At 43.4% G+C, this 27,632-nt stretch overlaps 1 protein-coding gene across 12 annotated transcripts; it reads right to left on the bottom strand.

Annotated features, from left to right (window-relative positions):
- Window positions 1-19,911: 19,911 nt before the first annotated feature.
- Window positions 19,912-24,975, bottom strand: LOC125516526 (uncharacterized). 12 transcript variants are annotated; one of them, XM_087524369.1, is made up of 9 exons: window positions 24,265-24,971; window positions 23,944-23,980; window positions 23,772-23,852; window positions 23,258-23,494; window positions 21,784-21,859; window positions 21,139-21,315; window positions 20,620-20,707; window positions 20,206-20,542; window positions 19,912-20,086 (listed from the first exon to the last, which is right to left on the bottom strand). In XM_087524369.1, exons 1-4 carry the CDS (start codon window positions 24,507-24,509, stop codon window positions 23,306-23,308), a joined length of 552 nt encoding a protein of 183 aa, XP_087380495.1. In that variant the 5' UTR covers window positions 24,510-24,971; the 3' UTR covers window positions 19,912-20,086; window positions 20,206-20,542; window positions 20,620-20,707; window positions 21,139-21,315; window positions 21,784-21,859; window positions 23,258-23,305. The 12 variants fall into 12 exon arrangements, with proteins under 12 accessions (XP_087380495.1, XP_087380491.1, XP_087380513.1 ...); XM_087524365.1 differs by having other exon boundaries at window positions 20,620-20,802; XM_087524387.1 differs by lacking the exon at window positions 20,620-20,707 and having other exon boundaries at window positions 21,139-21,220; window positions 24,265-24,975.
- Between the last annotated feature and the right edge of the window lie 2,657 nt (window positions 24,976-27,632).

A 27,632-nucleotide genomic window follows, 5' to 3' on the forward strand; every position in this document is an offset into this window, starting at 1 on the left:
TTTCTTCATCATCCGCATCCCAACCTTGCTGACCGTAGTCCGGCCAGGGCTCTCCTGATAAAGAGAGAGACTTTAGTGAATTTAGAATATCGCCGAAGGGCGAGTGCTGAAAGATGTCCGTGACGGTGAACTCCATAATCGGCGCCCAATCGGATTCGATCGGCATGGGCGCGGGGGGCTCGGAGTCCGGAGAGGAGTCCGGCACCTTGGAGTCACGGGCTTCGCAGGGGACAAAGCTGGTGTTCGGCTCGATAGCCGTAGAGATTGCAGCCTCCGAGGCGGCATCCAACCACCCGTCCTCGATCGGCGCAATTGGCTCCGAACTAAGGGTCGGAGCTGATGCGGGTGCGGCCTCCAGGACACTGTTTGGCGGCAGAGCTAAATCATGCCCTTTGTGAGAGTGCGGCGCGCTCGGCTGTGGCTCGAATCTGTCGAAGATCAAGTCCTCACGGATGTCAGCCGTGTAGTTCAGACTTCCAAATCTGACCTGATGGCCAGGGGCGTAGCTTTCAATCTGCTCCAGATGGCCAAGTGAATTGGCCCACAGTGCGAAGCCGCCGAATACGAAGATCTGACCGGGGAGAAAAGTCTCACCCTGGACAGCGTCGTTGTTGATGATCGGAGGAGCCATCGGGCCTAAAAGTGACGACACAGAGGAACTCTCAATGAAAGCACCATTGTCGGTGTCAAAACCTGCAGATCTCGGGTAGGGGGTCCCGAACTGTGCGTCTAGGCGGATGGTAACAGGGGACAAGGGACACGATGTTTTTACCCAGGTTCAGGCCCTCTGATGGAGGTAAAACCCTACTCCTGCTTGATTAATATTGATGATATGGGTAGTACAAGAGTAGATCTACCACGAGATCAAGGAGGCTAAACCCTAGAAGCTAGCCTATGGTATGATTGTTGTTCTTGTTGTGTCCTACGGACTAAAACCCTTGGGTTTATATAGACACCGGAGAGGGCTAGGGTTACACAGAGTCGGTTACAATGGTAGGAGATCTACATATCCGTATCGCCAAGCTTGCCTTCCACGCCAAGGAAAGTCCCTTCCGGACACGGGACAAAGTCTTCAATCTTGTATCTTCATAGTCCAGCAGTCCGGCCGAAGGTATAGTCCGGCTATCCGGACACCCCCTAATCCAGGACTCCCTCACACGTGTTCCTGTTTCTAGAACATACGTGTACATGATGAGCACATCTCCCCTACTCCACCATCACAGGTGCTTGCTCTTACTTGGAACTATTATACGTGGTTGCGTTTTCCGTATGATGTCTAGTTTGTATTGCTTCTGATTATGTTGAATTGCATCTGTGTAGCTTACAACTTATACCTGCAACGATCACTTACCCATAAGACACATTTAACTTGGGACTATGATGTATGTTGCATCTTGCATTGTCTTCTAGCTTGTACTGCTTCTAATTTCTTGAAATGGCACTTATGACGAGACATTTTTTACCTGATAGAGTGATATTGGTTGCATGTTCATATGGTGCCTAGCTTTCATTTCTTCTAATTTTGTTGAAATGCCTTCCGCTTACTGTTTTTTCATACATATTCCATCCTCCTATCATACGTGTGAATATGAAAGGCTGTCTTTTTGTATATATTCCATCCTCCTATCCTGCGCTTGCCTTACATCAAAGTAGTGTTCGTCTGTATCATGCATCTACCAGTTATGCAGAGCTAATTTTATTCATCTTCTTGTGGTTTTGACTTCATAAGGCAATATTAGAAAATAGGAAGGAAAAGAGTAAGTTAGGGGATGTTGGTGGTCCTCCGCACCGACGCAAACAGAGACTCTCTAGATTTGCCACTGCTACTGCTAATGAAGTTGAAGTCCCAAGTCTACATGATGAGTTCATCTCCCGTACTCCACCATAGCAGGTGCTTGCTCTAAGTTGACAGTGTGATAATTGGTTTCATGTTGCATATGTTGTCTAGCCTATATTTCTTCTATTTAGATTAAATTGCACCTGCTGAGTTTATACGTTATACATGTGCATATGACATGGCTTTCTGTGTCTAGAATACACTGCATCTATCTATCATACCATGTTCTTACATCAAAGTACTGCTGTTGTGTATCCCGCATCAGTCACTCATGATTGGACGCTTTTAACATGGCAGTTTGATAGTGGTTGCATCTTGCATTGATTTCTACGTTGTACTGCTTCTAATTTTTTGAATTGCCACTTATGACAAGACACTTTTAACTTGGCAGAGTAATATTGGTTGCATCTTTCATATGGTGTCTAGCTTACATTACTTCTATTTTCTTGAAAATCCTTCTTCTTAGTTTGCACATCGTAGCTGTGAATATGTCATGCCATCCTATTTTTCTTACATATTCCATCCTCATACGGTTGTCTTACATCAAAGTATTGCTTATCTGTATCATGCATCAATGAGTTCTGAAGAGTGATTTTATTCTTTTGTGTTTGGGTATAGCTTGACATGGCAAAGTCAAAAAAGAGCAAGGAAAATAATATAGTAGGGAGTGATGTTACTCGTCGGGTGAAATGGAAAAGGTTTTGCCGTCGAGATTCTGCTGGTACTTATAGTGCAATAGAAGGTCCAAGTCCACCAGCTAAATATACAAACACAGTATCACCTGCTCCACCAGCTGCAGCATCCGCTTCAACTGTACCAGCATCTCAACCAGTTACTCGTTCGTTTGCTCCGGAACTGGCCAGTTCCCAAGCTGCCTTCACACCTAACACTACTTCCGAAGCACTGCTGACACAATAGGACTTGGCAAGATTAGATGAACCTCATGAGCATCAACACCAAGACGGTACCTGACCAAGTCAACTTGTAGTTGCATGCTTCTTTATATGTACTCTCATAGTTTGATGTACACTAACACTTTCCATATTCGTTGTTGAACTAGCACCACGACGCAAGCGGAAACAGACATCAGGGATAATGCTTGACAGATTAACAAAACCTAAAGGAGGAAGAATGGAGATCCATTTTGAGGCAGGTTTAAAAAGGCCACGTGATGCTACAGAGTCAGCCAAGTTAGTATCAGAGGCAGCCGTTGCCGTTAGGTGTCATGCACGTATCCTCCCAACGTGGATCCAGTACAGGAATGAGAAAGACAATGCCCAGTTTAACACCTTCCTTGACCATTTATCCGTAAGTAATGTTATTCATCGCAATTAGTAATATTGTCTTGCTTTGTCCCATACTTTCTAGCTTCCGCCTAATAAGACTCACATTCTTTTTTCAACAGATGAGGTTCAAGTTGGATCCGAAAGATGATGCAACTAGACAAGCATGCACTCATGTTTTTCAGTCTGCTCTGCGAGAGTATCGGTACCACCTTAGAAAATCTCACTTTGAAGGCAAGGCTAACAATGAAATCTCCCAAACATCTCCAGTGGAATATATTACAGATGAAGACTGGACAGCCCTTGTTAAACACTGGTCTAATCCAAAGTATCAGGTAGGCTATAAGTATTTGATCAGACCACATATTGAATTTGTATTTATGTATGTGCCTTAAAAGTGTATCTTCTTCTAGGCTAACTGTTTGAAGAACAAAACCAACCGTTCTAAAGTGAAATTCCAACAGACAACAGGATCTCGTAGCTATATTGCACACTGCGAGGCTCTTGTAAATAGCTGCTACTTCCTTATTTTTTTTGTGCCATATTATCGTACCAATATTGACTTGTTCCAAATACAGAGGAAATCCTGTGCGGACCAAAAAGAACCTGAACCGAATGCAGTGCAAATCTTCAAGGATTGCCACACCAGCAAGATGAAGGGCATGAGCACACCAGTGCAAGCCGCTGTTGTAAGTCCTTACTCCTCCTGCCTTAAACTGATTGGTACTGTGATGTGTTCATTTAACTACTTGGTTTGCAGCCAATGTCAGTTACTCTGTTCACTTTTATTCACAGTTGTCTTAACGTATCATTTCACCTTACATGGTTTAAAAGAGATGAAGGATATTCTTTTGGTCTTGATCTGTAATCTAGTTGTTATGTTCACGTGCGCACACAATGATAAAATAGCCTGTTTGTTTTATATCTGTTTGCCCATGATATGAATGATGTCATACTATGTTCATCCTACTTTAAACCATGTCTCTTTATCCTTAGATGTCAATGAATGTGAGGAAATAGACAATACAGTAGGCATTCTACATGGACATATGTTCCGAAAGTGATTTTATTATGTAGTTGGCACTACAATACATGCTAATGTATTACAGTAGTTCACCAAAATAAGTTATGTATAAACGTTTAACCTACTTTGTTTGTTTTTGTCTCATTAGTAACTTATCTGGTACACTAATCTACAAGTTCAAACTTTCAGGAAGCTATGGAACAAATGATTGAACAGCCACAACCACCTGAAGGTGACGAGGCTACTACAGGCACAATGTCACCTCTTGCTGCAGTGCGTCAGTATCTCTCCACTAACAGTGCAAAAAGCACCTTCCTGCGTAATTCTGGGTTGGTTGTCAAGGTAACCTCGTCCAAATCGCCTATTGAACAAAATCTTCCTGCTGGACAAAGTGATATATCTGTGCTCCAGACACAAGTCCAATCCCTAATGGACGTTGTTTCAGAAACAAGAATAGTGGTTGAGAAATGTCGTCAAGATATGAATGGTTTTGAAACCAGACTATCAGACATTCGCTTCGTTGTTCAAGAGCAATGGCGGAAAAAAGGTGGAGATCATGCTGCTCCATCAGATTCTACAGCCTGAAACATTAGCACTCAGGTCAAATGATCTGTGCTTCTATACATCTGATGGTGCTTTTATCTGGAAGGACTGTAAACTTTATGCCAACAGGCCTTTTGTTGTATGGTTGGAATTTATTTTGTTGTGATACAACATTTATGATGCTGCCTCAGGCTGCAGTAATTACGATGTTATTTTTGTATAGTGTAGGTTTATTTTAGTAATGTATTCGGCCAAAAGCTTCGTAGGAGCCCAACATGCCAACATTCGTCGGGCCCATTCCAATTGGGCTAAAAATGATTATGGGCCGAAATTGGCATGTAGCCCACTAAAAATATCTGGGCCTAAATCAGCATAAGCTTTCATATTTTTCTAGTAGGCCTGTGCCCATAGTGGGCCTTTAACAGGCCTAAACATAATTTGGGCCCTCAGTAAAAATAGGCCGTTTACAGGTGTAAATATCTCGAGCCCATAAAAAACATGGGCCTTTAATAGACCGAAAGTGAGATTGGGCCCTGATTGTGCCAAATAACCCACTGGACTTAGTAGGCCGAAATGGTGGCCCATTTACGATGCGGATCTTTGACAGGCTGAAATTCGGACGGGCCATAAATGCGCCGACCTAATACACAGGCCTTTAATAGGTCGGAACTTCGGTTGGGCTAGATTATCGTCATTTTTATATGGGCCGTTAATGGGCCCGATATGACGTTGGGCCACATATGGCCCGTGGTTTACGTCCGGCGTTAACAGGCCGAAAATGACAACAGGCCGAAAGTGGCCCAAAGCTATAGTGGGCCTCTAACAGGCCGAATGTCAGACATGGCCGAATATGACCCAAATCCTTCACAGTCGTTTATGGGCCGAAAGTTTTGATGGCCTGTAAATGGGCCCAAATGAAGCCGGACCTTTAACAGGCCGGAAATACACCGGGCCGTAATTCGGCCCAATTACTTAGCGGACTATTAACGGGCCAGAAGTGACCATGGGCCACATTGATGACAAGTTTAGGACAGGCCGTTGATGGGCCGATTTGATAGAGAATGTTGGGCCTTTAGCTGGGCTGGCCCATTATGGTCGGCAGAATCTTGTGGGCCTTTAGCTGGGCCGGCCCATTGTGGTCCGCAAAATCTTGTGGGCCTTTAGCTGGGCCGGCCCATTATGGTATGCAAAATCGTGTGGGCCTTTAGCTGGGCAGGCCCATTGTGGTCCGCTAAATTTTGTGGGCCTTTAGCTGGGCCGGCCCATTATGGTTCGCTAAATCTTATGGGCCTTCGGTTGGGCCGGCCCATGTAAACTTTGTGGGCCACTTTTGGGCCGGTCCACGTGTCAACAGATCATAGGCCCATCTCGACCGTTGGATGAGTGACACCTGTGCCAACGCGGAGCTGACGCATGGATCCGTCAGCCAATGAGAATTTTACACGTGGAAAATCGGCATTGGTCATGGCTGTTAACGGGTTATCGGATCCAAAATCCGACCCGATAGCTTAACGGCGTTCCGTTATGGTGGACGCCACGTGTCGGTCACCCTTGACGAAAGCACTTCTGTGACGCGCGATTTATCGTCATGGAAGTGGACACTTCCGTGATGATAATTTTGGCAATGTCATGGAACACTTCTACGACAGCACAGGTATGACTATCTTGATTCTGTCATAAATTTGTCATGGATGTACATGCATGATAGAAAACGCGACCTATTGTGACAAACACGTATCATCACGGAAGTGTATTTTTTTGTAGTGAGTATAGTGACACAGTGTGTAATAATAGCCCATAATGCTATAAATATCAATGTGAAAGCATGATGCAAAATGGACGTATCAACTCCCCCAAGCTTAGACCTCGCTTGTCCTCAAGCGGAAGCCGATAATGATAAATATGTCCACATGTTTAGATATAGAGGTGTCGATAAAATAAAATACGGACATAAATGCATCATGATTATTCTCATAACAACAACATATGTGGATATTGTCATATGATTTCTTTTGCTCAAGTGATAATCTATTCACAATGTTAAGTGTGAATCAGAAACTTTATTGAGAACTAACAAACTATAATCTCAGTCATTGAAGCAATTGCAATTTATCATAACATCAGAAAGAGTCTATGTCAGAGCTTTTAAGCAAGTCCACATACTCAACTATCATTTAGTCTTGCACAATTGCTAACACTCACGCAATACTTGTGGTTACAGAGTTTTAATCGGACACAGAGAAAGATAGGGGCTTATAGTTTCGCCTCCCAACCTTTTACCTCAAGGGTAATGTCAAAAATAATAGTTCATGCTAACTTACAATCCAATTAGATATATATATCAGGATCTTTCCAACACACTGTGCTTGCCAAAGGATAAAATGTAAAAAGGAAAGGTGAAGATCACCATGACTCTTGCATAAGGTAGAAGATAAAAGTAAAAGATAGGCCCTTCGCAGAGGGAAGCAGAGGTTGCCATGCGCTTTCAGGGTTGGATGCACAAAATCTTAATGCGAAAGAACGTCACTTTATATTGCCACTTGTGATGTAGACCTTTATTATGCAGTTCGTCGCTTTTATTTCTTCCACATCACAAGATCGTATAAAGCTTATTTCCTCCACACTAATCAATCATACATATTTAGAGAGCAATTTTTTTTGCTTGCACCGATGACAACTTACTTGAAGGATCTTACTCAATCCATAGGTAGATATGGTGGACTCTCATGGCAAGACAGGGTTTAACGGTATTTGGAAGCACAAGTAGTATTTCTACTTGGTGCAAGGAATTTGGCTAGCATGAGGGGGAAAGGCAAGCTCAACATGTTAGATGATCCATGACAATATACTTTATTTCAAATATAGGAAAACATAACCCATTACGTTGTCTTCCTTGTCCAACGTCAACTCTTTAGCATGTCATATTTTAATGAGTGCTCACAATCATAAAAGATGTCCAAGATAGTATATTTATATGTGAAACCTCTCTTTCTTTATTACTTCCTATTAATTGCAACGATGACCAAAGCTATGTTTTCCAACTCTCAACAACTTTTAATCATCATACTCTTTCTATGTGAAGTCATTACTCTTCATAAGATAAATATGATCTCTTTTTGTTTCTTTTTATTCTTTCTCTTTTCTTTTATTCCCTCAAGATCATAGTAAAATAATCAAGCCCTTGACTCAACACTAATCTTTATTAAATAGCTCACGGACTCGATTACATAAAGGGGTCATAAAGCAAAACTCAAAACTAGATCATACTAAAACTTTATTCTACTAGATTAAGATATTACTAAAAGGATCGAACTAAGAAAAACGGTAAAGATAGAGATGTGATGGTGATACGATACCGGGGCACCTCCCCCAAGCTTGGAAGTTGCCAAGGGGAGTGCCCATACCCATGTGATTATGTCTCCTTTCTCAGGGATGGTGATGTGATATTCTTGGCGATGATGCCCCTCAGGATACGATTCTCCTCCTCGAGCTTATTGACTTGCTGCTTGAGGTCCATTATTTCCTTTCGAAGCTTTCCTATAATGGCCAAAGCTCCTTGCACCCAAGGGTGTTGCATAGCTGCGGGAGAACAAGTGACACTCTTCTTCATATTTTCATAAGAAATCTAACATTGGAAGGGGTAACCGAGTTTGGAATAGCCGAGCTCTGTAGTTCCCCCATTGTGAATCCAGCTCGAAAGCGAGAAGTGACTTCTTGATCCTCCTCCATGGCATCTATCCTCTTCAAATCAGCCTCCATCTCTTCCTCCGTTGCTGGCCCAAAGGGGTCAGCATTGCTGTTTGTCCTTGATCTCGATGCTGGATGAGACACCTGTCTCTCCCCGACTGAGTCTTGAGAAGACATCTTGCTATAATCTGTAGCAGCAACAGCTCGAAACACAAATAGAGGATAATTGCGTGATGCGGGAGACAAAACCTTCGGGAGATTATATAATGAATTTTTACCGACCAAAATACGTATCGTGCAAGAAAGCGGAGTACGGAGAGCACACGAGGTGCTCATGAGGCAGGGGGCGCGCCCAGGGGGATATGGAGCGCCCTCCACCCTTGTGGTGCCCTCGTGTCCTTCCCGGACTGCTTCTTATTTTTCTATTTTTCTAAATATTCCAAAACGGAGAAAAATTGCCATTAGAACTATTTTGGAGTCGGTTTACTTACCGTACCACATACCTATTCCTTTTCGGAGTCTGAAACGTTTTGAAAAGTGTCCCTTATGTATTCCTCTGGGGTTACGGTTTCAATAACATTGGTTTCAACATTTATAGGATTACCTGAGATATAATGGTTGATTCTTTGACCGTTTACCACCTTCGGATTTGTGCCTTCGAAGTTGTTGATTTTTATGGCACCGGAACGATAGACCTCCTCGATAACGTAAGGACCTTCCCATTTAGAGAGAAGTTTTCTTGCAAAAAATCTTAAACGAGAGTTGTATAATAATACATAATCACCTACGTTAAACTCACGCTTTTGTATCCTTTTGTCATGCCATCTTTTAACTTTTTCTTTAAACAATTTGGCATTCTCGTAGGCTTGGGTTCTCCATTCATCAAGTGAGCTAATGTCAAATAACCTCTTCTCTCTGGCAAGTTTGAAATCATAATTGAGCTCTTTAATAGCCCAATATGCCTTATGTTCTAGTTCGAGAGGTAAGTGACATGCTTTTCCATAAACCACTTTATACGAAGACATACCCATAGGGTTTTTATATGCAGTTCTATAGGCCCATAATGCATCATCAAGTTTCTTGGACCAACTCTTTCTAGATCTATTAACAGTCTTTTGCAAAATTAATTTTAGTTCTCTATTACTCAATTCTACTTGACCACTAGACTGTGGGTGATAAGGAGATGCAATTCTATGATTAACATCATACTTGGCAAGCATTTTACGAAAAGCACCATGAATAAAATGTGAACCACCATCAGTCATTAAATATCTAGGGACTCCAAACCTCAGAAAAATAACTTCTTTAAGCATCTTAATAGAGGTGTTATGATCAGCACTACTAGTTGGAATAGTTTCTACCCACTTAGTAACGTAATCAACAGCAACTAAAATATGTGTATATCCATTAGAGGCAGGAAAAGGTCCCATATAATCAAAGCCCCAAACATCAAATGGTTCAATAACAAGTGAATAATTCATAGGCATTTCTTGACGTCTACTAATATTACCAATTCTTTGACATTCATCATAAGATAAGACAAACTTACGAGCATCCTTGAAGAGAGTAGGCCAATAAAAACCGGATAGCAATACCTTATGTGCAGTCTGTCTCCAGCGTGGTGTCCTCCATAAGCCTCGGAGTGACACTTGCGTAGGATCTGTTCCTGTTCATGCTCAGGTACACAACGTCTAATGACACCATCTACTCCTTCTTTATAAAGATGTGGGTCATCCCAAAAGTAATGTCTCAAATCATAGAAAAACTTTTTCTTTTGCTGGTATGTGAAACTAGGTGGTATAAATTTTGCAACAATGTAATTAGCATAATCAGCATACCATGGAGGAGTACGAGAAGCATTTATGACATTTAATTGTTCATCAGGAAAATTATCATCAATAGGTAGTGGGTCATCAAGAACATTTTCTAACCTAGACAAGTTGTCTGCAATTGGGTTCTCAGCTCCCTTTCTATCAATAATATGCAAATCAAATTCTTGTAGCAAGAGAACCCATCTAATAAGTCTAGGTTTAGCATCTTTATTTTCCATAAAGTATTTAATAGCAGCATGATCAATGTGAATAGTTACTTTAGAATCAACAATATAAGGTCTGAACTTATCACAAGCAAATACAACTGCTAAGAATTCTTTTTCAGTAGTAGCATAATTTCTCTGGGCACTATCTAGAGTTTTACTAGCATATTGGATAACATTTAATTTCTTATCAACTCTTTGCCCTAGAACAGCACCTACAGCATAATCACTAGCATCACACATAATTTCAAAGGGTAAATTCCAATCAGGTGGCTGAACAATAGGTGCAGAGATCAATGCTTTCTTAAGTATTTCAAATGCTTCTACACAATCATCATCAAAGACAAATGGCATATCTTTTTGTAATAAATTAGTCAGAGGCCGAGAAATTTTTGAGAAGTCCTTAATGAACCTCCTATAAAAGCCGGCATGACCAAGGAAACTTCTTATACCTTTGATGTCCTTGGGACATGGCATCTTCTCAATAGCATCAACTTTAGCTTTATCGACTTCAATACCTATTTTAGAAATTTATGCCCCAAGACAATACCTTCATTAAACATAAAGTGGCACTTTTCCCAATTCAAGACAAGATTAGTTTCTTCACATCTCTGCGAAACTCGATCAAGGTTGCTCAAGCAATCATCAAAAGAGGATCCATAAACGGAGAAATCGTCCATGAAAACCTCACAAATCTTTTCACAAAAGTCAGAGAATATAGCCATCATGCATCTTTGAAAGGTAGCATGTGCATTACATAAACCAAAAGCATACGTCTATAAGCAAAAGTACCGAAAGGGCAAGTAAAAGTGGTCTTAGCTTGATCATCTGCTGACACAGGTATTTGAGAGAAACCAGAATAACCATCTAGAAAGAAAAAATGTGTATGTTTGGATAATCTTTCTAGCATTTGATCAATAAAAGGTAAGGGGTAATGATCCTTTTTAGTAGATTTATTTAATCTGCGGAAATTAATTACCATCCTATAGCCTGTAATAATTCTTTGAGGAATCAATTCATCTTTATGATTAGGAACGACAGTAATACCTCCCTTCTTAGGGACACAATGGACAGGACTTACCCACTGACTATCAGCAACGGGATAAATTATACCTGCCTCAAGGAGCTTTAGTATTTCCTTTCTTACCATTTCTTTCATCTTAGAGTTCAAGCATCGTTGATGATCAATAACTGGTTTGGCGTCTTTCTCCAAGTTTATTTTGTGTTGACATAGAGTGGGACTAATGCCCTTAAGATCATCAAGAGTATATCCAATAGCAGCACGGTGCTTCTTCAGAGTTTTCAATAAGTTTTCTTCCTCCTTCTGTGAAAGGTTAGCACTAATAATAACAGGATATATCTTCTTTTCATCAAGATAAGCATATTTAAGAGTATCAGGTAATGGTTTAAGCTCAAACACGGGATCACCCTTGGGTGGAGGAGGATCCCCTAGAATTTCAACAGGCAAGTTGTGTTTCAGAATAGGTCCCTGTTTAAAGAACACTTCATATATTTCCCTTCTTTCATTCATAAACATATCATTTCCATGGTCTAGCAAATATTGTTCTAAAGGATCACTAGGAGGTAGGGCAATAGAAGTAAGACCAATAATTTCATCTTTACTAGGCAGTTCCTCTTCACGGAGTTGTCTACGAAATTTAGAGAAGTTAAACTCATGAGACATATCACCTAGAACAATAGTAACAACATCCTTTTTGCAGTCTATCTTAGCATTAACAGTGTTTAAGAAGGGTCTACCAAATATAATGGGACAAAAGCTATCTTGTGGGGAACCAAGAACAAGAAAATCAGCAGGATATTTAGTTTTCCCACACAAGACTTCAACATCTCTAACCATTCCAATTGGTGATATAGTATCTCTATTGGCAAGCTTGATTGTGACATCAATATATTCTAACTCAGCAGGTGCAATATCATGCATAATTTCTTTGTATAAGTCAATAGGTATTGCACTAGCACTAGCACCCATATCACACAAGCCATGATAACAATGATCTCCTATTTTAACAGAAATAACAGGCATGCCTACCACATGTCTATGTTTATCTTTAGCACAAGGTTTAGCAATTCTAGCAGTTTCATCACAGAAATAAATTACATGCCCATCAATATTATCAGCCAAGAGATCTTTAACAATAGCAATATTAGGTTCAACTTTAACTTGCTCAGGAGGTGTATAAGTTCTAATATTGCTTTTATGAACCACAGTTGAAGCTTTAGCATGATCCTTTATTCTAACAAGGAAAGGTGGGTTTTCAACATAAGCAGTAGGAACGATAGGATCATTATAAGTGATAGTCTTTTCTTCAACTTTAATAGGTTCAGCTACTTTTACTTCTATGGGAGGATGATATTTAAACTACTTCTCCTTACGGAGATCAACATGAGTAGCAAAAGATTCACAGAAAGAAGCTACTATCTCAGAGTCAAGTCCATATTTAGTGCTAAATTTACGGAAAACATCGGTATCCATAAAAGATTTAACACAATCAAACTTAGGTGTTATACCTGGCTCCTTACCTTCATCGAGGTCCCAATCTTCAAAGTTGTGTTTAATTCTTTCCAATAAATCCCATTTGAATTCAATAGTCTTCATCATAAAAGAGCCAGCACAAGAAGTATCGAGCATGGTGCGATTGTTATCAGAAAGCCGAGCATAAATTTTTTGAATAATCATCTCTCTTGAGAGCTCATGATTGGGGCATGAATATAACATTGATTTAAGCCTCCCCCAAGCTTGAGCGATGCTTTCTCCTTCTCGAGGCTAAAAATTATATATATAGTTGCGATCATGATGAACAAGATGCATATGATAAAACTTCTGATGAGATTCCAATTTCAATCGTTTGTAGTTCCATGATCCCATATCATCACAGACCCTATACCATGTCAATGCATCTCCCTTCAAAGATAAAGGGAAGACCTTCTTCTTGATAACATCATCGGGCATACCTGCAAGCTTAAATAATCCACAAACCTCATCCACATAGATTAGGTGCTCATCAGGATGTAATGTTCCATCTCCTGCAAAAGGATTAGCTAGCAGTTTTTCTACCATACCCGAAGGAATTTCAAAGTAGACATTTTCTTTTTCAGTAGGTTCAGTAGGTTGAGGAGCAACTCTTTGCTCTACTGGTCGAGGTGAAGATACCCCGAACAAGCCCCTCAGAGGATTACTTTCCATAGTAACATGTGACAGTAAATTTCATCACACCATATAAATTTTTCCTTACCAAATTCCACCTACCAAAGGCGCTTCACTCCCCGGCAACGGCGCCAGAAAAGAGTCTTGATGACCCACAAGTTTAGGGGATCTATCGTAGTCCTTTCGATAAGTAAGAGTGTCGAACCCAATGAGGAGCAGAAGGAAATGGTAAGCGGTTTTCAGCAAGGTATTCTCTGCAAGCACTGAAATTATAGGTAACAGATAGTTTTGTGATAATATAATTTGTAACGAGCAACAAGTAACAAAAGTAAATAAAGTGCAGCAAGGTGGCCCAATCCTTTTTGTAGCAAAGGAAAAGCCTGGACAAACTCTTATATAGAGAAAAGCACTCCCGAGGACACATGGGAATTATCATCAAGCTAGTTTTCATCACGTTCATATGATTCGCGTTCGGTACTTTGATAATTTGATATGTGGGTGGACCGGTGCTTGGGTGCTATCCTTACTTGTACAAGCATCCCACTTATGATTAACTCCTATTGCAAGCATCGCAACTACAAAAGAAGTATTAAGGTAAACCTAACCATAGCATGAAACATATGGATCCAAATCAGCCCCTTATGAAGCAACGCATAAGCTAGGGTTTAAGCTTCTGTCACTCTAGCAACCCATCATCTACTTATTACTTCCCAATGCCTTCCTCTAGGCCCAAATAATGGTGAAGTGTCATGTAGTCGACGTTCACATAACACCACTAGAGAAGAGACAACATACATCTCATCAAAATATCGAACGAATACCAAATTCACATGACTACTAATAGCAAGACTTCTCCCATGTCCTCAGGAACAAACGTAACTACTCACAAAGCATATTCATGTTCATAATTAGAGGAGTATTAATATGCATAAAGGATCTGAACATATGATCTTCCACCAAATAAACCAACTAGCATCAACTACAAGGAGCTATCAACACTACTAGCAACCTACAAGTACCAATCTATGACTTAGAGACAAGACTTGGATACAAGAGATGAACTAGGGTTTGAGAGGAGATGGTGCTGGTGAAGATGTTGATGGAGATTGGCCCCCTTCCGATGAGAGGAGCTTTGGTGATGGCGATGGCAATGATTTCCCCCTCCCGGAGGGAAGTGTCCCCGGCAGAACAGCTCCGCCAGAGCCCTAGATTGGTTCCGCCAAGGTTCCGCCTCGTGGCGGAGTATCGTCCCGAAAGCTTGCTTCCTATTTTCTTCGGACAAAAGACTTCATATAGCAGAAGATGGGCATCGGAGGGCCACCAGGGATCCCACGAGGCAGGGGGCGCGCCCAGGGGGTAGGGCGCGCCCCTACCCTCGTGCTTGGTGGGTGGACCCCCTCTGGTATTTCTTCCGCTCAATATTTTTTATATATTCTGAAAATAACTTTCGTGGAGTTTCAAGACTTTTGGAGATGTGCAGAATAGGTCTCTAATATTTGCTCCTTTTCCAGCCCAGAATTCCAATTGCTGGCATTCTCCCTCTTCATGTAAACCTTGTAAAATAAGAGAGAATAGGCATAAGTATAGTGACATAATGTGTAATAACAGCCCATAATGCTATAAATATCAATATGAAAGCATGATGCAAAATGGACGTATCACTCATCGGCTGTGAAATTAGAGCCGTTGTCGGTGATGATGCTGTGTGGGACACCATAACGGTGCACAACACCGGATATGAAGTCAATCACCGGGCCGGACTCAGCCGTTTTGACCGGTTTAGCCTCTATCCACTTAGTGAACTTGTCCACCATAACCAGCAGATATTTTTTCTTATAGCTTCCCCCTTTAAGGGGTCCAACCATATCCAGGCCCCAGACCGCAAAAGGCCAAGTAATGGGGATAGTTTGCAAGGCAGTTGGGGGCATCTGGCTTTGGTTGGCAAAGAGCTGGCATCCGACGCAGCGTTGGACAAGGTCCTGTGCGTCCGCTCGGGCTGTCGGCCAATAAAACCCAGTGCGGAAGGCTTTGCTAACGAGGGCTCGAGCTGCGGCGTGGTGTCCGCCGAGGCCAGCGTGAATTTCCGCTAAAAGCTGCCGCCCCTCTTCTTCAGAGATACATCTTTGAAGTACTCCGGTAGTGCTTTTCTTGTAGAGCTCTCCATCGTGAACCTTGTAGGCCTTCGAACGCCTGACAATGCGGCGAGCCTCATTCTGGTCATCGGGAAGCTCCTTCCTATTAATGTAGGCCAAGAAGGGTTCGGTCCATGGGGCAGTGACTGCCATAATGAGATGGGCCGACGGTGTTATTTTGGCGGCTGAGCCCCCGGCGTTGTCTGTATGTTCGGGATTTGAGGTTGTGTTCGGATCTGAACTGTGGTCGCCACCCTCCCCTTACCACACCACGGATGGATTGAAGAGCCTTTACAGGAAGATGTTAGGTGGGACGGGGTCGCGGTTAGCGCCGATGCGGGCCAGGACGTCCGCTGCTTGATTGCTTTCTCAGGCAACGTGATGAAATTCATGGCTGTCGAACCGAGCCGACATTTTTAATACGGCATTGCGATAAGCTGCCATCTTTGGATCATTGGCGTCAAAGTCGCCGTTTATCTGAGATATCGCGAGGTTCGAGTCCCCGCGCACCTCCAGGCATTGTATGCCCATGGATGTGGCCATCCGAAGACCATGCAGTAGGGCCTCGTATTCAGCTGCGTTGTTGGAGTTTGTGTATAATATCTGGAGTACATACTGGACGACGTCTCCGGTGGGGGATGTTAATACGACTCCCACTCCTAGTCCTGCCAACATTTTGGAGCCGTCAAAGTACATGACCCAGTTGGAGTATGCGCCATACTCTTTAGGGAGTTCGGCCTCTGTCCATTCGGCGACGAACTCGGCCAGTACTTGAGATTTGATGGCTCGACGTGGCTTGTATGTTATGTCGAATGGAAGTAGCTCTATGGCCCATTTGGCGATACGTCCCGTGGCATCGCGATTGTCTATTATGTCATTGAGTGGGACCTCAGAAGCCACCGTGATTGAACACTCCTGGAAGTAGTGGTGTAGCTTGCGGGATGCCATGAAGACCGCGTATGCTATCTTTTGGTAGTGGGAGTACCGATATTTGCATGGTGTGAGAACAGTAGATACGTAGTATACTGGTTTTTGAAATGGGAATTTGTGTCCGTCCTGTTCTTGTTCGACGACGATCACGGCGCTCACCACCTGATGTGTTGCCGATATGTATAGCAACATGGGTTCACCTGTGTTTGGTGCGGCCAGGATTGGATTGCTTGCTAGGAGGGTCTTTATTTCCTCTAGTCCGGCAGTCGCCGCGTCTGTCCATTCGAAGTTATCAGTGCGCCGTAAGAGGCGATAGAGCGGTAGTGCCTTTTCTCCTAGTCTGGAGATAAAGCGGCTTAGTGCTGCCACGCATCCCGCTAGTTTTTGGACCTGTTTGAGGTCTGTTGGTGTAGCCAACTGTGACAGAGCTCGGATTTTAGCCGGATTTGCTTCGATTCCTCTATTGGAAAGGATGAAGCCCAGTAGTTTTCCAGCGGGGACGCGAAGACACACTTTTCCGGGTTGAGCTTAATGTCATATGCCCGAAGGTTGTCAAACGTAAGACGTAAGTCGTCTATTAGTCGACATGCCCAGTTTTGATGACGACGTCATCGACATAAGCTTCTACCGTTTTGCCGATCTGTTTCTCCAGGCATGTTTGAATCATGCGTTGGTATGTCGTGTCGGCGTTCTTGAGCCCGAAGGGCATAGTGTTGAAGCAGAATGGCCCGTATGGGGTAATAAATGCTATTGCACTTGATCGGATTCCTTCATTTTGATTTGATGGTATCCGGAATATGCATCGAGGAAACACAGTGAGTCGTGTCCTGCGGTGGCGTCAATGATTTGATCAATGCGGGAAGGGGAAAAGGATCCTTGGGGCAAGCCTTGTTGAGATCCTTGAAATCGACACATAGGCGCCGTGATTTATCCTTCTTTGGTACCATCACCAGGTTTGCCAGCCAGTCCGGATGCTTGATTTCTCTGATGAATCCGGCCTTGATAAGCTTGGCCAGCTCCTCCCCCATGGCTTGTCGCTTGGGTTCGGAAAAGCGCCGTAGTGTTTGCTTGACTGGTTTAAATCCCTTTAATATGTTGAGGCTATGTTCGGCCAACTTGCGTGGGATCCTTGGCATATCCGAATGGTGCCAGGCAAATATGTCCCAGTTTTCGTGCAGGAATTCTCATAGTGCGGCGTAAACTGTTGGGTCCAGTTGAGCTCCGATGGATGCTGTCTTCTTGGGGTCCATTGGGTGGACCTGGAATTTGACTATTTCCTCTGCTGGTTTGAATGAGGTGGATTTGCGGCGTTTGTCGAGGATCACATCGTCCTTGTCCACCGTGGAGCGTAGTGCGATAATTCTTCGACCGTGAGGGCTTCGGAAAGCGCCTCCAGGGCCAGGGATGCGGTTTTGTGTCCGGATCACTTACAAGAGTGATTATACCGTTTGGTCCGGGCATTTTGAGCTTCATATACCCGTAATGAGGTATAGCTTGAAAGCGTGCAAAAGCATCCCGCCCCAACAGGGCGTGGTATCCGCTGCTGAAAGGGGCCACTTGGAAAGTTATTTCTTCGGACCGATAGTTCTCCGGCATGCCGAATACCACGTCAAGTGTGATTTTGCCCGTGCATGGCACCTCCCAACTGGGAATAATTCCCCGGAAGGTTTTGTTACTTTGCTTAATGCGGCTCCTGACTATTTCCATTTTATGAAGTGTATCCTCATAAATGAGATTTAGTCCGCTGCCGTCGTCCATAAGGACCTGGTGAGTCGAAACCCATCCATGATGGGACTGAGGACTAACGCGGCTGGCGCTCGTACTGCTCTATACTTTGGTTCGTCTCCGGCGTTGAATGTTATAGCCGTGTCGTTCCATGGGTTTATTACAACAATTTGGCAGACTTTGTTGAGCTGCCCTTTTGCGCTTGTTGTTTGAAGCGAATGTCTCAAAGACCGTCAATACTCTTGAGTCGTCATCTTCTGGGAGATGTTGTTCCGGGGTATCCTTCATAAGGATGTCCTCGCCGCTCTTGGCTACCTGTCGTAGTATCCAACATGCTATAAGGCTGTGGGTTGCCACGGTATCTGTTGTTGTATGTATTTTGCATGGGCCATCGAGCCACCCCTCCAGAACGGTGTCGTGTCGCATAGCGGCTTTGTGTTTCTTGACTGTTCGACTGGGCATGCCACGAGGGTGCGCCCTTTTCGCCTGTAGGGGGAGTTGGGTTGGGACTGACGGTTCCCAGCGAGCTGCCCGAGTTTCCCAGGCATTCTCCATCGTGCTGTGCTTTTGTACGATGGTTGCTAAGTCAGCAAATTTTAGTATGCGGCAGCAATTGATGGCGTTGAGGATTCCTTCGTCCGTGCAATTTTTGCAGAACGCTCATATTGCGTCCTCGTCACGGCAATCTTTTACTTTGTCCTTGACAAGGAGGAATCTGGCCCAAAACTGGTGGACCTTTTCCTGAAACTGCTGTTTTATGCTTATGAGAGCATCTATGTCTGCGTGGGTGGGTGGAATTAAATCCGAACCCCGTCCTGACCGATTATCCGGAGTCTGACGACCTTCCGGGCTTGACAATCCGGGTTCCGGAATATCTTTTGATTGTTTGGGACCGTCGTCCGATGCTATGTTCGGAGGGCTGATCGCATCCTTTCGCGGGTGAGTATCCGACTCTTCATGAACGGCGATCCGAACATAGTCCGGCTTCGATATAGAAGAAGACTCGCCGTCCTGCTCCACGACTACCGCAATCTGGTGGGTGACCGGTGGAGTTTCGGTTTCTCCCTGATCCATGTTCAGCATGAAAAGAATTTTCATGTTTTAGTTGGTTTAGTAGTGGGCAAGCACATAGGATAACAAATTTAACCCCTTTAAAAAAGAATGGAGGCTTGTTGTCTACATTTTAATTTGGTAGGAGAGTCCCATTTCAAGACCATGTCATGTTGAAAAAAATGTGTATTTTTCAGAACACCATATGCGCTTTGAAAGTACTCCATTTATCAGTAGGTTTAGTTTTGAGCAAGCACGTATGGTAACTATTTTAACCACTCAATATAAACAAAATGAACAGAAGCTTGTATCAGGGTAACCAAAGTTCAAAAGAAAAAAGTGTTGTGTGTGCTGGATTTCTGATGATTTAGGTCTTGGAAGACCTGAACAGGCAAGCATAGTATTGCAAGAAAATGTGAAACATTGCTAATAACTTGCCTCATATACATGACAGTTTTAGGTCATACAAGCAGCGGGTTAAAGAAAAACAGTCTATATGTGATGAACCAAGCCTAAGTCAAATAGGTAATGCCAATACAACCAAATTCATTACAATAGATGGATTTCAGTCCTAACACTGGAATGTAAATAAGCATAACAGAAGTGAATCATATAACGTGGTTTATACAAAGCACGATAGTCTTCCTGTGAGTACAACTTCTACCACACATAGCCTGTAAACAAAAGAAAAGATAACCATGAGTTATTTGTACTTATAATAGAGCAACATCACAACAGTTCTAGTTATCCGCGCTGTTACGTTGCATATATATAAGAGAAGCCATGCATGTACCTAGCTAGAACGAATCAGCCCATAGCATTTTTCAGACTCATTTCGTGTCCTCGGTTTCTCAATGCTGCTCTAACTGTAGCATCTTATCTCTGTTTTCACCGCGGGTATCATGAATCCTTTTGCTTACATAGCAGCAGGGTCTTCCGACATGGTCTCATGTAACAGCCGTACGGCTGTTTTATCTCCAAAAGATGATATTGCTGTATGCAAATAAACAGTCAAGCACATCATGCAACTGTCACATTTTGCTTCGATACTCAGCCACTGGTAGGCCAGAAGTTTGTAGAAGAATATCCAACATCATCATGTGAGGTATTTTCACCATCGGTGGAGCACCCTGTAGGTTTTAATGACATGCCGTAAATTTGCAGAATTTACAGGGAAACCTAAGACATTTTAGAAATTACTTCATACCTAAGACATAGAACAATTGGCATGCCGTCCTCAAACTATATTCTTTGTAGTCACAATAAAAGCTATCCAGTGTGGAGAAATAGGTATGCTGATTTATAAGACGCTCGCCACAAAATTTGATTATTAGTAGATGATCCAGGACCCAGGGAAAGCTGATTACACATTTGTTGACTGTCTATTGACCTGTGTTGTGATGATAGCATAGAATGACAATCAGAGTAATTGCTTAGCACTATTATTAGGTCTCAGGCTTCTCCTAGGTGTGTACCTATTTCTGAAACGTACATAGGCTAGAGAGGGAATCCATGATAGAACGAATATAAAAAGTTATAGTCTCCTTTGTCCGAACATCAAAAGTAAATTAGTTAAAGAAGGATTCAGAGAGCACCTGCTAATAAGCAATTGCATCTATCATGGTAAATAAGCACATCACATAAGGGACATCCAACATCTGTTTTTATAAGCTGCAATCATAGAACTGATTCTCATCCATCATCATCAAATTGAAAGAGAAATTACCTGTTAGTCGCTGGACAGCCGCCGAGGTTGTATCATGGGTTCTGAGCAAGAAAGGAGGCGAAGGATCCATGTATGGTTTCGTCTGGTCGACAGGAAGATATATATAGTAAGAAATGATACAGCTGAATATATATATAGAAGGCCCACTATTCGATCCAGCTGAAGCTTGTAATGAGCCTGCAGGCATCATCCAGACATATGTATAGTAAGCAATGATATAAGTTTATCACAATATCTCAAGTAACAAAGAACTGGTGAACCGATGATTTAATGAAAAATCCTTGAATGTGCAGATCCAAACAGTAATAGCAAGTTAAAGATCAAGTTGGACAGGGTAACGTCTAATTGGCATCACCCTTTTTATAAAAGTCAAAAAGATCTTAATGGCCTCGTGACTGAATAAGATGTGTAGATGGAGAAACCATGCGTATGAAGCTGCTCAGTACAACTTAACTGAATTCACTGACTTGAGGTAACGATGAAGAAAGAATAAAACATTCATAAAATGCAGATTCTCTCTTCTTTGAACATATTACATGACTCGGCATCTTCTTGTAGGAAAGAACAAAGCAAATAAAGAAGGATAAAATAAGAACAAAGCAATGAACAGAGCATCAAGGAATCAGTAGAACAATTTCAGCTCACCATGTCGCGTCACCCCGCGGCTGACCTTCATGTTCAAATAACCAAGTATATCACATCATTTCTGGTTCATATACCCCTGGAAAACACAATGACATCAGTTAATGGCGTACACATATTTAAAAAAACTATGAGCATATTTTCACTAACAATACACACACCAACACCAAAATCAGAAGAAACAAAATTGAGAATATGGCAAGTGAACTTGGCACCCGATAAATTTGACAGGCCAATGTATGACAACTTGTCATGTCCATATGGCAAAAAGCAATACTTGACACAAATTAATTTATCTGTAAAAATGACATAAGGAATGTACTCAATAAGCATGCTAAGATACAGTCAAGCGTCGAATGGGTTACTTCGATTCTGATATAGCAATTACACAAAAAATATAGTTCATAACAGCATGACAAGTGAGGTGAAAGCATTGATATATCTGAACACTTCATCATTTTACTGAAAATTAATATTTGTATGCCTTTTCTACTTGTGAAATATTTGTATTGTTTGACCATGATGTATTTTGTCTAAGTAGACGATGATATACTGAACTTACTGACAAGTGTCAAATTCTTGATTTATTAGACATCTAACTAAGGGATATACAGGGACAGTTAACAACATTTACCGCTGCAATGCGCATGTACTGCATTTAGACAACAAGTGCCGATCATCAGTCCCAACACTGAAGATTCATTTCATTTTATCATCATTTTATCTAGAATAGATAAATGCAACAAATGATAGGAGTTGGGCATCGAATGGCGCCAAATGGCACAGTGTCCATGTCAAACCAAGAGTAATTGAAAATAAATGCTTGTCAATTTGGCAATACCAACGATCCTTTTAGTAATGAAAATTGAAGGTTCAAACTATGCAATAGAGTTTTCAAAATGCAATCGTAAATTCTCTCTATACAATTTTCTGTGTTAGCTCAAAGTTAAAAAGGCCTATACTGATTTGATATATATATATACCACTTTAATTAAAATAAGTAAGCTTGTTCTGTACAATAAGATGTAGATGCACATTTTAATTCAGTACCTCGCGTTGGTAATATATTTATTTTTCACTAAGCTTTTGATTGATATATCTTATTAAGGCGCAATGCCCAAATTCAATCCTGGAGTATTCTGAAACAGTTTGTGTTTCTTTAATATCTTTTCAGTTTTAGAAATTTAGGTGCTTGGTAAGAATTAGCAAAAAGCCCCCATTCGGACAGTTAGGAGAGGATGCTGCAATTTCCAAACTAAGTACAAATAGATATGTGATACACATGAAATAAATCATTATAACTCAGACCACACTAAAGTAGAACGAATCAAAGGTATGGACATAATAAAACTGAACTTCAGTTATACAAATATGCATCAACACAGTAGCCATTCAGTTCATAGTTTACAGGGGAAAGGAATAAACAACTGCATTGCTTGCCGGTTCGCTAGTGTTGTACAATGACAAATGCCAATACCTTGTTTCTCCAGGACCAGCAGCATGGTGGGGTCGGATGCACTCATCATCACTTCATGTGTGCGGAGCTCCCCAAGCCACACCCGTGGTCACCTCTCTTGCTGCCTATCCAACTCGCTGCACCATGCTCCGTGCTCACCGGTGCTATCCGTCGACCCGCTTTGGTCGAGGCACTACCAGGATGCTCGATTTCGCACGGGTCTCCGTTTCCTTGTCTAAATCCCGTCCAGAAGCTTCCCTACAGAGAAAGAAAGAGCATCACTGCTGTAGCTACCCAGGGTACTATAAATAGATGGATGGAAGCAAGACTAAAAATAAAAAAATAGAGCAGATAGTTCATTTAGTATAGCACTTTCCTTTTTCTTTTTGAAGGATCTAGAACAGCAGTTAGGACCAATAGAACTCCATTTTGCCGATCAGGTGTTAGCAAAAGGATAATCCCTCGAAATGCAATACATGTTGCAAAACAGTCAAGATCATCTATAAAAATACGAAGAAAAAAATACACATCTTACCCTTCTGCTTGCACTCCTCGACGGCCTGCTGCTTCTCCCTGTCATTGGCCGCCTCCCCTCCCCTGCAGCCACACCCCAGATCTGGAACATTAAAATGATCAGCAGACCAAGCACCATGATAGCACGCACATAAACAATAATACGCATGTACCTAGGAATTAGAGCAGCTAACCTTGACGAGGAGAACAGAGATGCAACAGATTGAGAACCTGCAAAACAAATGGGAACGATCTGGTCAGAGCACAACCATGGTACAGTACATACAAGCAAAAGAACACTGCACAAATAAAGGACCAAAACTGGACATATAGAATCTCCGGAGGTGGCAGTTAGATTCTGGCACAAGAGAGAGATTTCATCGCCTCCAGCTAGAGCTTGCCTGCGGGCTGTCTTACATTGCGTCCGACTCAAAGGCAAGGTGAGGAGGCAGGGGAGGGGGAGCAAAAGGGTTGGGAGGAGGACCTGCGAGGGCGACGACATCGTCCTTGCCTACCTTGTAGGAGAGGACGCTTCTGGAAACTCATGCATTGCGCTCACCGGCGCTCGCTGTCGCCCAGCCGACGAGTCTCCCCCAACCTCCGACCCCGCCCACATCCGCCGCTCCTTCAACCCATGCTGCTTCCGCCCGCAGCCGCCGTGCCCTTCATGACCTGCGGCCCTGCCCCCTCTTCCTCGGCCAGCTCTCATGTCTTCCATCGCGTCGTCGATCTGGGATGTCCGATGCATCATGGTCGTCATCGCGCCGTCCTCCTCGATCTATGGCCGCAGCGAGGATGCCAGATATGAGGTGGAGACGAGCGGCGCAAGAGGGCCGCGTGAGACGAGCGAGGACGGGATTGGGTGCGGCGCACGCGGAGAGGATTTGGGCAGGGGCGGCGCGGATCTGCTGAATGGAGTAGCCCTCATCGTCCACCTCCCCTGTCCATTCATCCCGCCACCGAGCTCGCAGGGGCGGCGAGGAATAGCAAGCGGCGGCGAGGCTCCGGGGGAGGCCGTGGCGAGGCAAGGAGGAGGGATGGAGGAGGCGAGAGAGGCTGTGGGGATCGAGGGGAAAGGGGGCTAGGGTTTGGGTGGTGGCTGGTGCGGGAGTGGGACGAGGCGAGGATGGATTGGCTGCGGGATGCGCGGTGCGAGGTGCGGATTGGCCAAAACCTCATGCACGCGGCCACCGCCAACCCAGCCAACAAGCGCGCGAGACGAGGCCACTCGTCATTGGCCGGTCAAAACAACTGCGAGGTGAAAATCGTGTTTGACCGTGAGGTGAAGATCTGACGGCTCAGACACGCCAGAAAGCCAGATCCGACGGCTGACGAAGACCGAATCGAGGGAGCCTCCTGGGAGCGAGTTGGCTAGGCTCTGTTTTCTTTTAAATGTGTGTCCTTTCCGGACTAACCCCTCCGGTTTATATAGACACCGGGGGAATCTAGGGTTTACATAGAGTCGGTTACATAAAAAGGAATCTTCATAATTGGCCGCCAAGCTTGTTTTCCACGCCAAGTAGAGTCCGATCCGAACACGGGTTCAGTTTCGGCCTTCATGTCTTCACAGCCCATCAGTCCGGCCCACGGATAATAGGCCGGACGCCCGAGGACCCCTTAGTCCAGGACTCCCTCAGTCCGCACGGCAGATTTGGTGGGGAGGAGACCGATGATGACAAGCAGCATGTGGTCGGGGAGGCTGCTGATGAAGTCCAGGCTCGCCAGATGCGGTTTTGGCTCGAGCCGCCTCCGCTTGTTGCTGCCTCGCCGTTCAACTCAACTGGCGGAGTCGCCGGTGTACACGTGTGCTGGTGTGTGTTTGTGTGCTGGGTGTGCGCGAGTGCGTCCTTCTGTGCATGCCCCCGCGCAGTGGTGAATTGTGCGCGAGTGCGTCCTTCACGCGGAAGAAGAGTGTCCTCAGTGCGCCCTCAATTTACTAACGTGCGGGGTGCTACCCTGAGTGGTTTCAACTTTGTTTACTTCACCGCGTGTCAGATGGGCCTCTAGTTTACTTATTTTCACCCACTGCCACATGGGCCAGCACATGAAGATACAGAACACGAGCTGACAAGGCAGCATGTGGACTGGTTGACAGGTCAACTAAACAATATACGGAGCTATACGCTGACACAGTGAGCGTATAATCCGTCGATATAGAGTGTTCGTGTGAGAGGGGAGGCCCGTGAGAGATAGTAGAGAGAGAGAGAGAGAGAAAGAGCTACTCCCTCCATTCGATAATGTAGTTCCAACATTTTTTTAAAAGTTAAACTTTTGACCAAGTTTATAAAGAAATTACTTATATCTACAATACCAAAGATAAATGATAGTATGAAGTAAGTACATGTTGTGATGAATCTAATGATCGTTCCAGATGTAAATGTTTTTCTCCACATATACCTCGTCAAAATTTTCTGAGGTTTGACTTTTCAAAACATCCATATGCTTATGGACGTGAGAGAGTCCGTAACTAAAGAGAGAGAGAGAGTGAAAAAAGTGTGCGTGCGTGTGTGAAAGAGACATAGACAACACTCGATAGAAGTCGAGAAAAAACATGTGTCTTATGCAAACATATCACACATGCATCTTCGACAACGAAAGCAAGGTGAGGAGATAGTGTGTGGTTGTTTGCAACCGAGAGAGCAAGACCCCTAGCACGTGGCCAAGAGGGGTCTGACAAACAAGGGAGAGAGGTTGAGAGAGACGTACGGAGAAAATGCAGACATGGGGAGGAGAGAGTGTATGTTTGTCATAGAGAGATCCCCTGGAGATCGTGATGGGACTACATGGGTGGGAGATCGAGTGACAAGGTGTGTGCATGATAGAAGATACCCGAGAGATATCGAGATAGACGTATGGATGGAAGGAGACAATACGTGTGTTCCTAATGGCTAGTGAGAGATAATAATACTTAGGGAGGGGGTGCTTGCGCCTATGATGGAGTGAGGGATTATGGTATTTATTAGGGGGGTGCGTGTCACATAGAGAGAGAACAAGGGCGGAGGGTGTTGGATGGGTCTATATGTATAGCGCGAGCGAGACATGTGTATGTTGAACCAGGGAGATATAAAGTTTGAGAGAGATTGAGGAGCCCCGATAAGGCTGAGTGGTGCGTCAGATAGCTGAGAGGGGGAAAGAAATATTCCATCTGCTCGATAATGCAGTGTATGCAATTTTTTTAAAAGTCAAACTTTGGAAACTTTGATCAGGTTTACAAAAATGTTATTTATATTTTCAATACCAAAGATACATCATATGAAACTACATCTCATGGTGAATCTAATGGTATATGTTTGCCTTTCTAGATGTAATTGTTTTTCTCCACGTACATTGTCAAACTTTGTGATGTTTGACTTTTCAATAAATCAATATGCTATGGACCGAGGAGAGTGCCTAAGTCGAGAGAGATCAAGTGCGTGTGAAGGAGAATGAGTAAGTGTGCAAAAAGAGTATGTGTGTGAAAGAGAAAGTGACAACAAATGATAAATTAGAGAGAGAGTGTGCTTTTTTTTGTTTCTTAGGCGAACATATCACGCATGCATCTCTAAGATAGAAAAGTGAGGTGAGGAGATACACAAAGATAGCTAGTGTGTGATTGTTTGCAATGAAAAGAGACACCCCTATAGCACATGTCCAATAGAGGTCTGGCCAACAAGGAACAAAGGTCAAGAGGGACACATGGAGAACATGGACTCATGGGGAGGGCGAGAGGTGTGTTTGTGATAGAGAGACCCCCTCGAGATCGTGAGGGGACTATATGGGTGGGAGATCGGGAGGTGCATGCGCGATAGAAAGATGCCCTGAGAGAAATCGAGATAGACCATGCACATGTTTGTGATGAAGACTAAGATTAGCTAGTCATATACATATAGGGGGACTGCATGTG

Source organism: Triticum urartu, chromosome 1A (assembly GCF_056163025.1).
Source record: "Triticum urartu cultivar PI428250 chromosome 1A, HENAU_Tu73, whole genome shotgun sequence".
Lineage (NCBI taxonomy): Eukaryota > Viridiplantae > Streptophyta > Magnoliopsida > Poales > Poaceae > Triticum > Triticum urartu.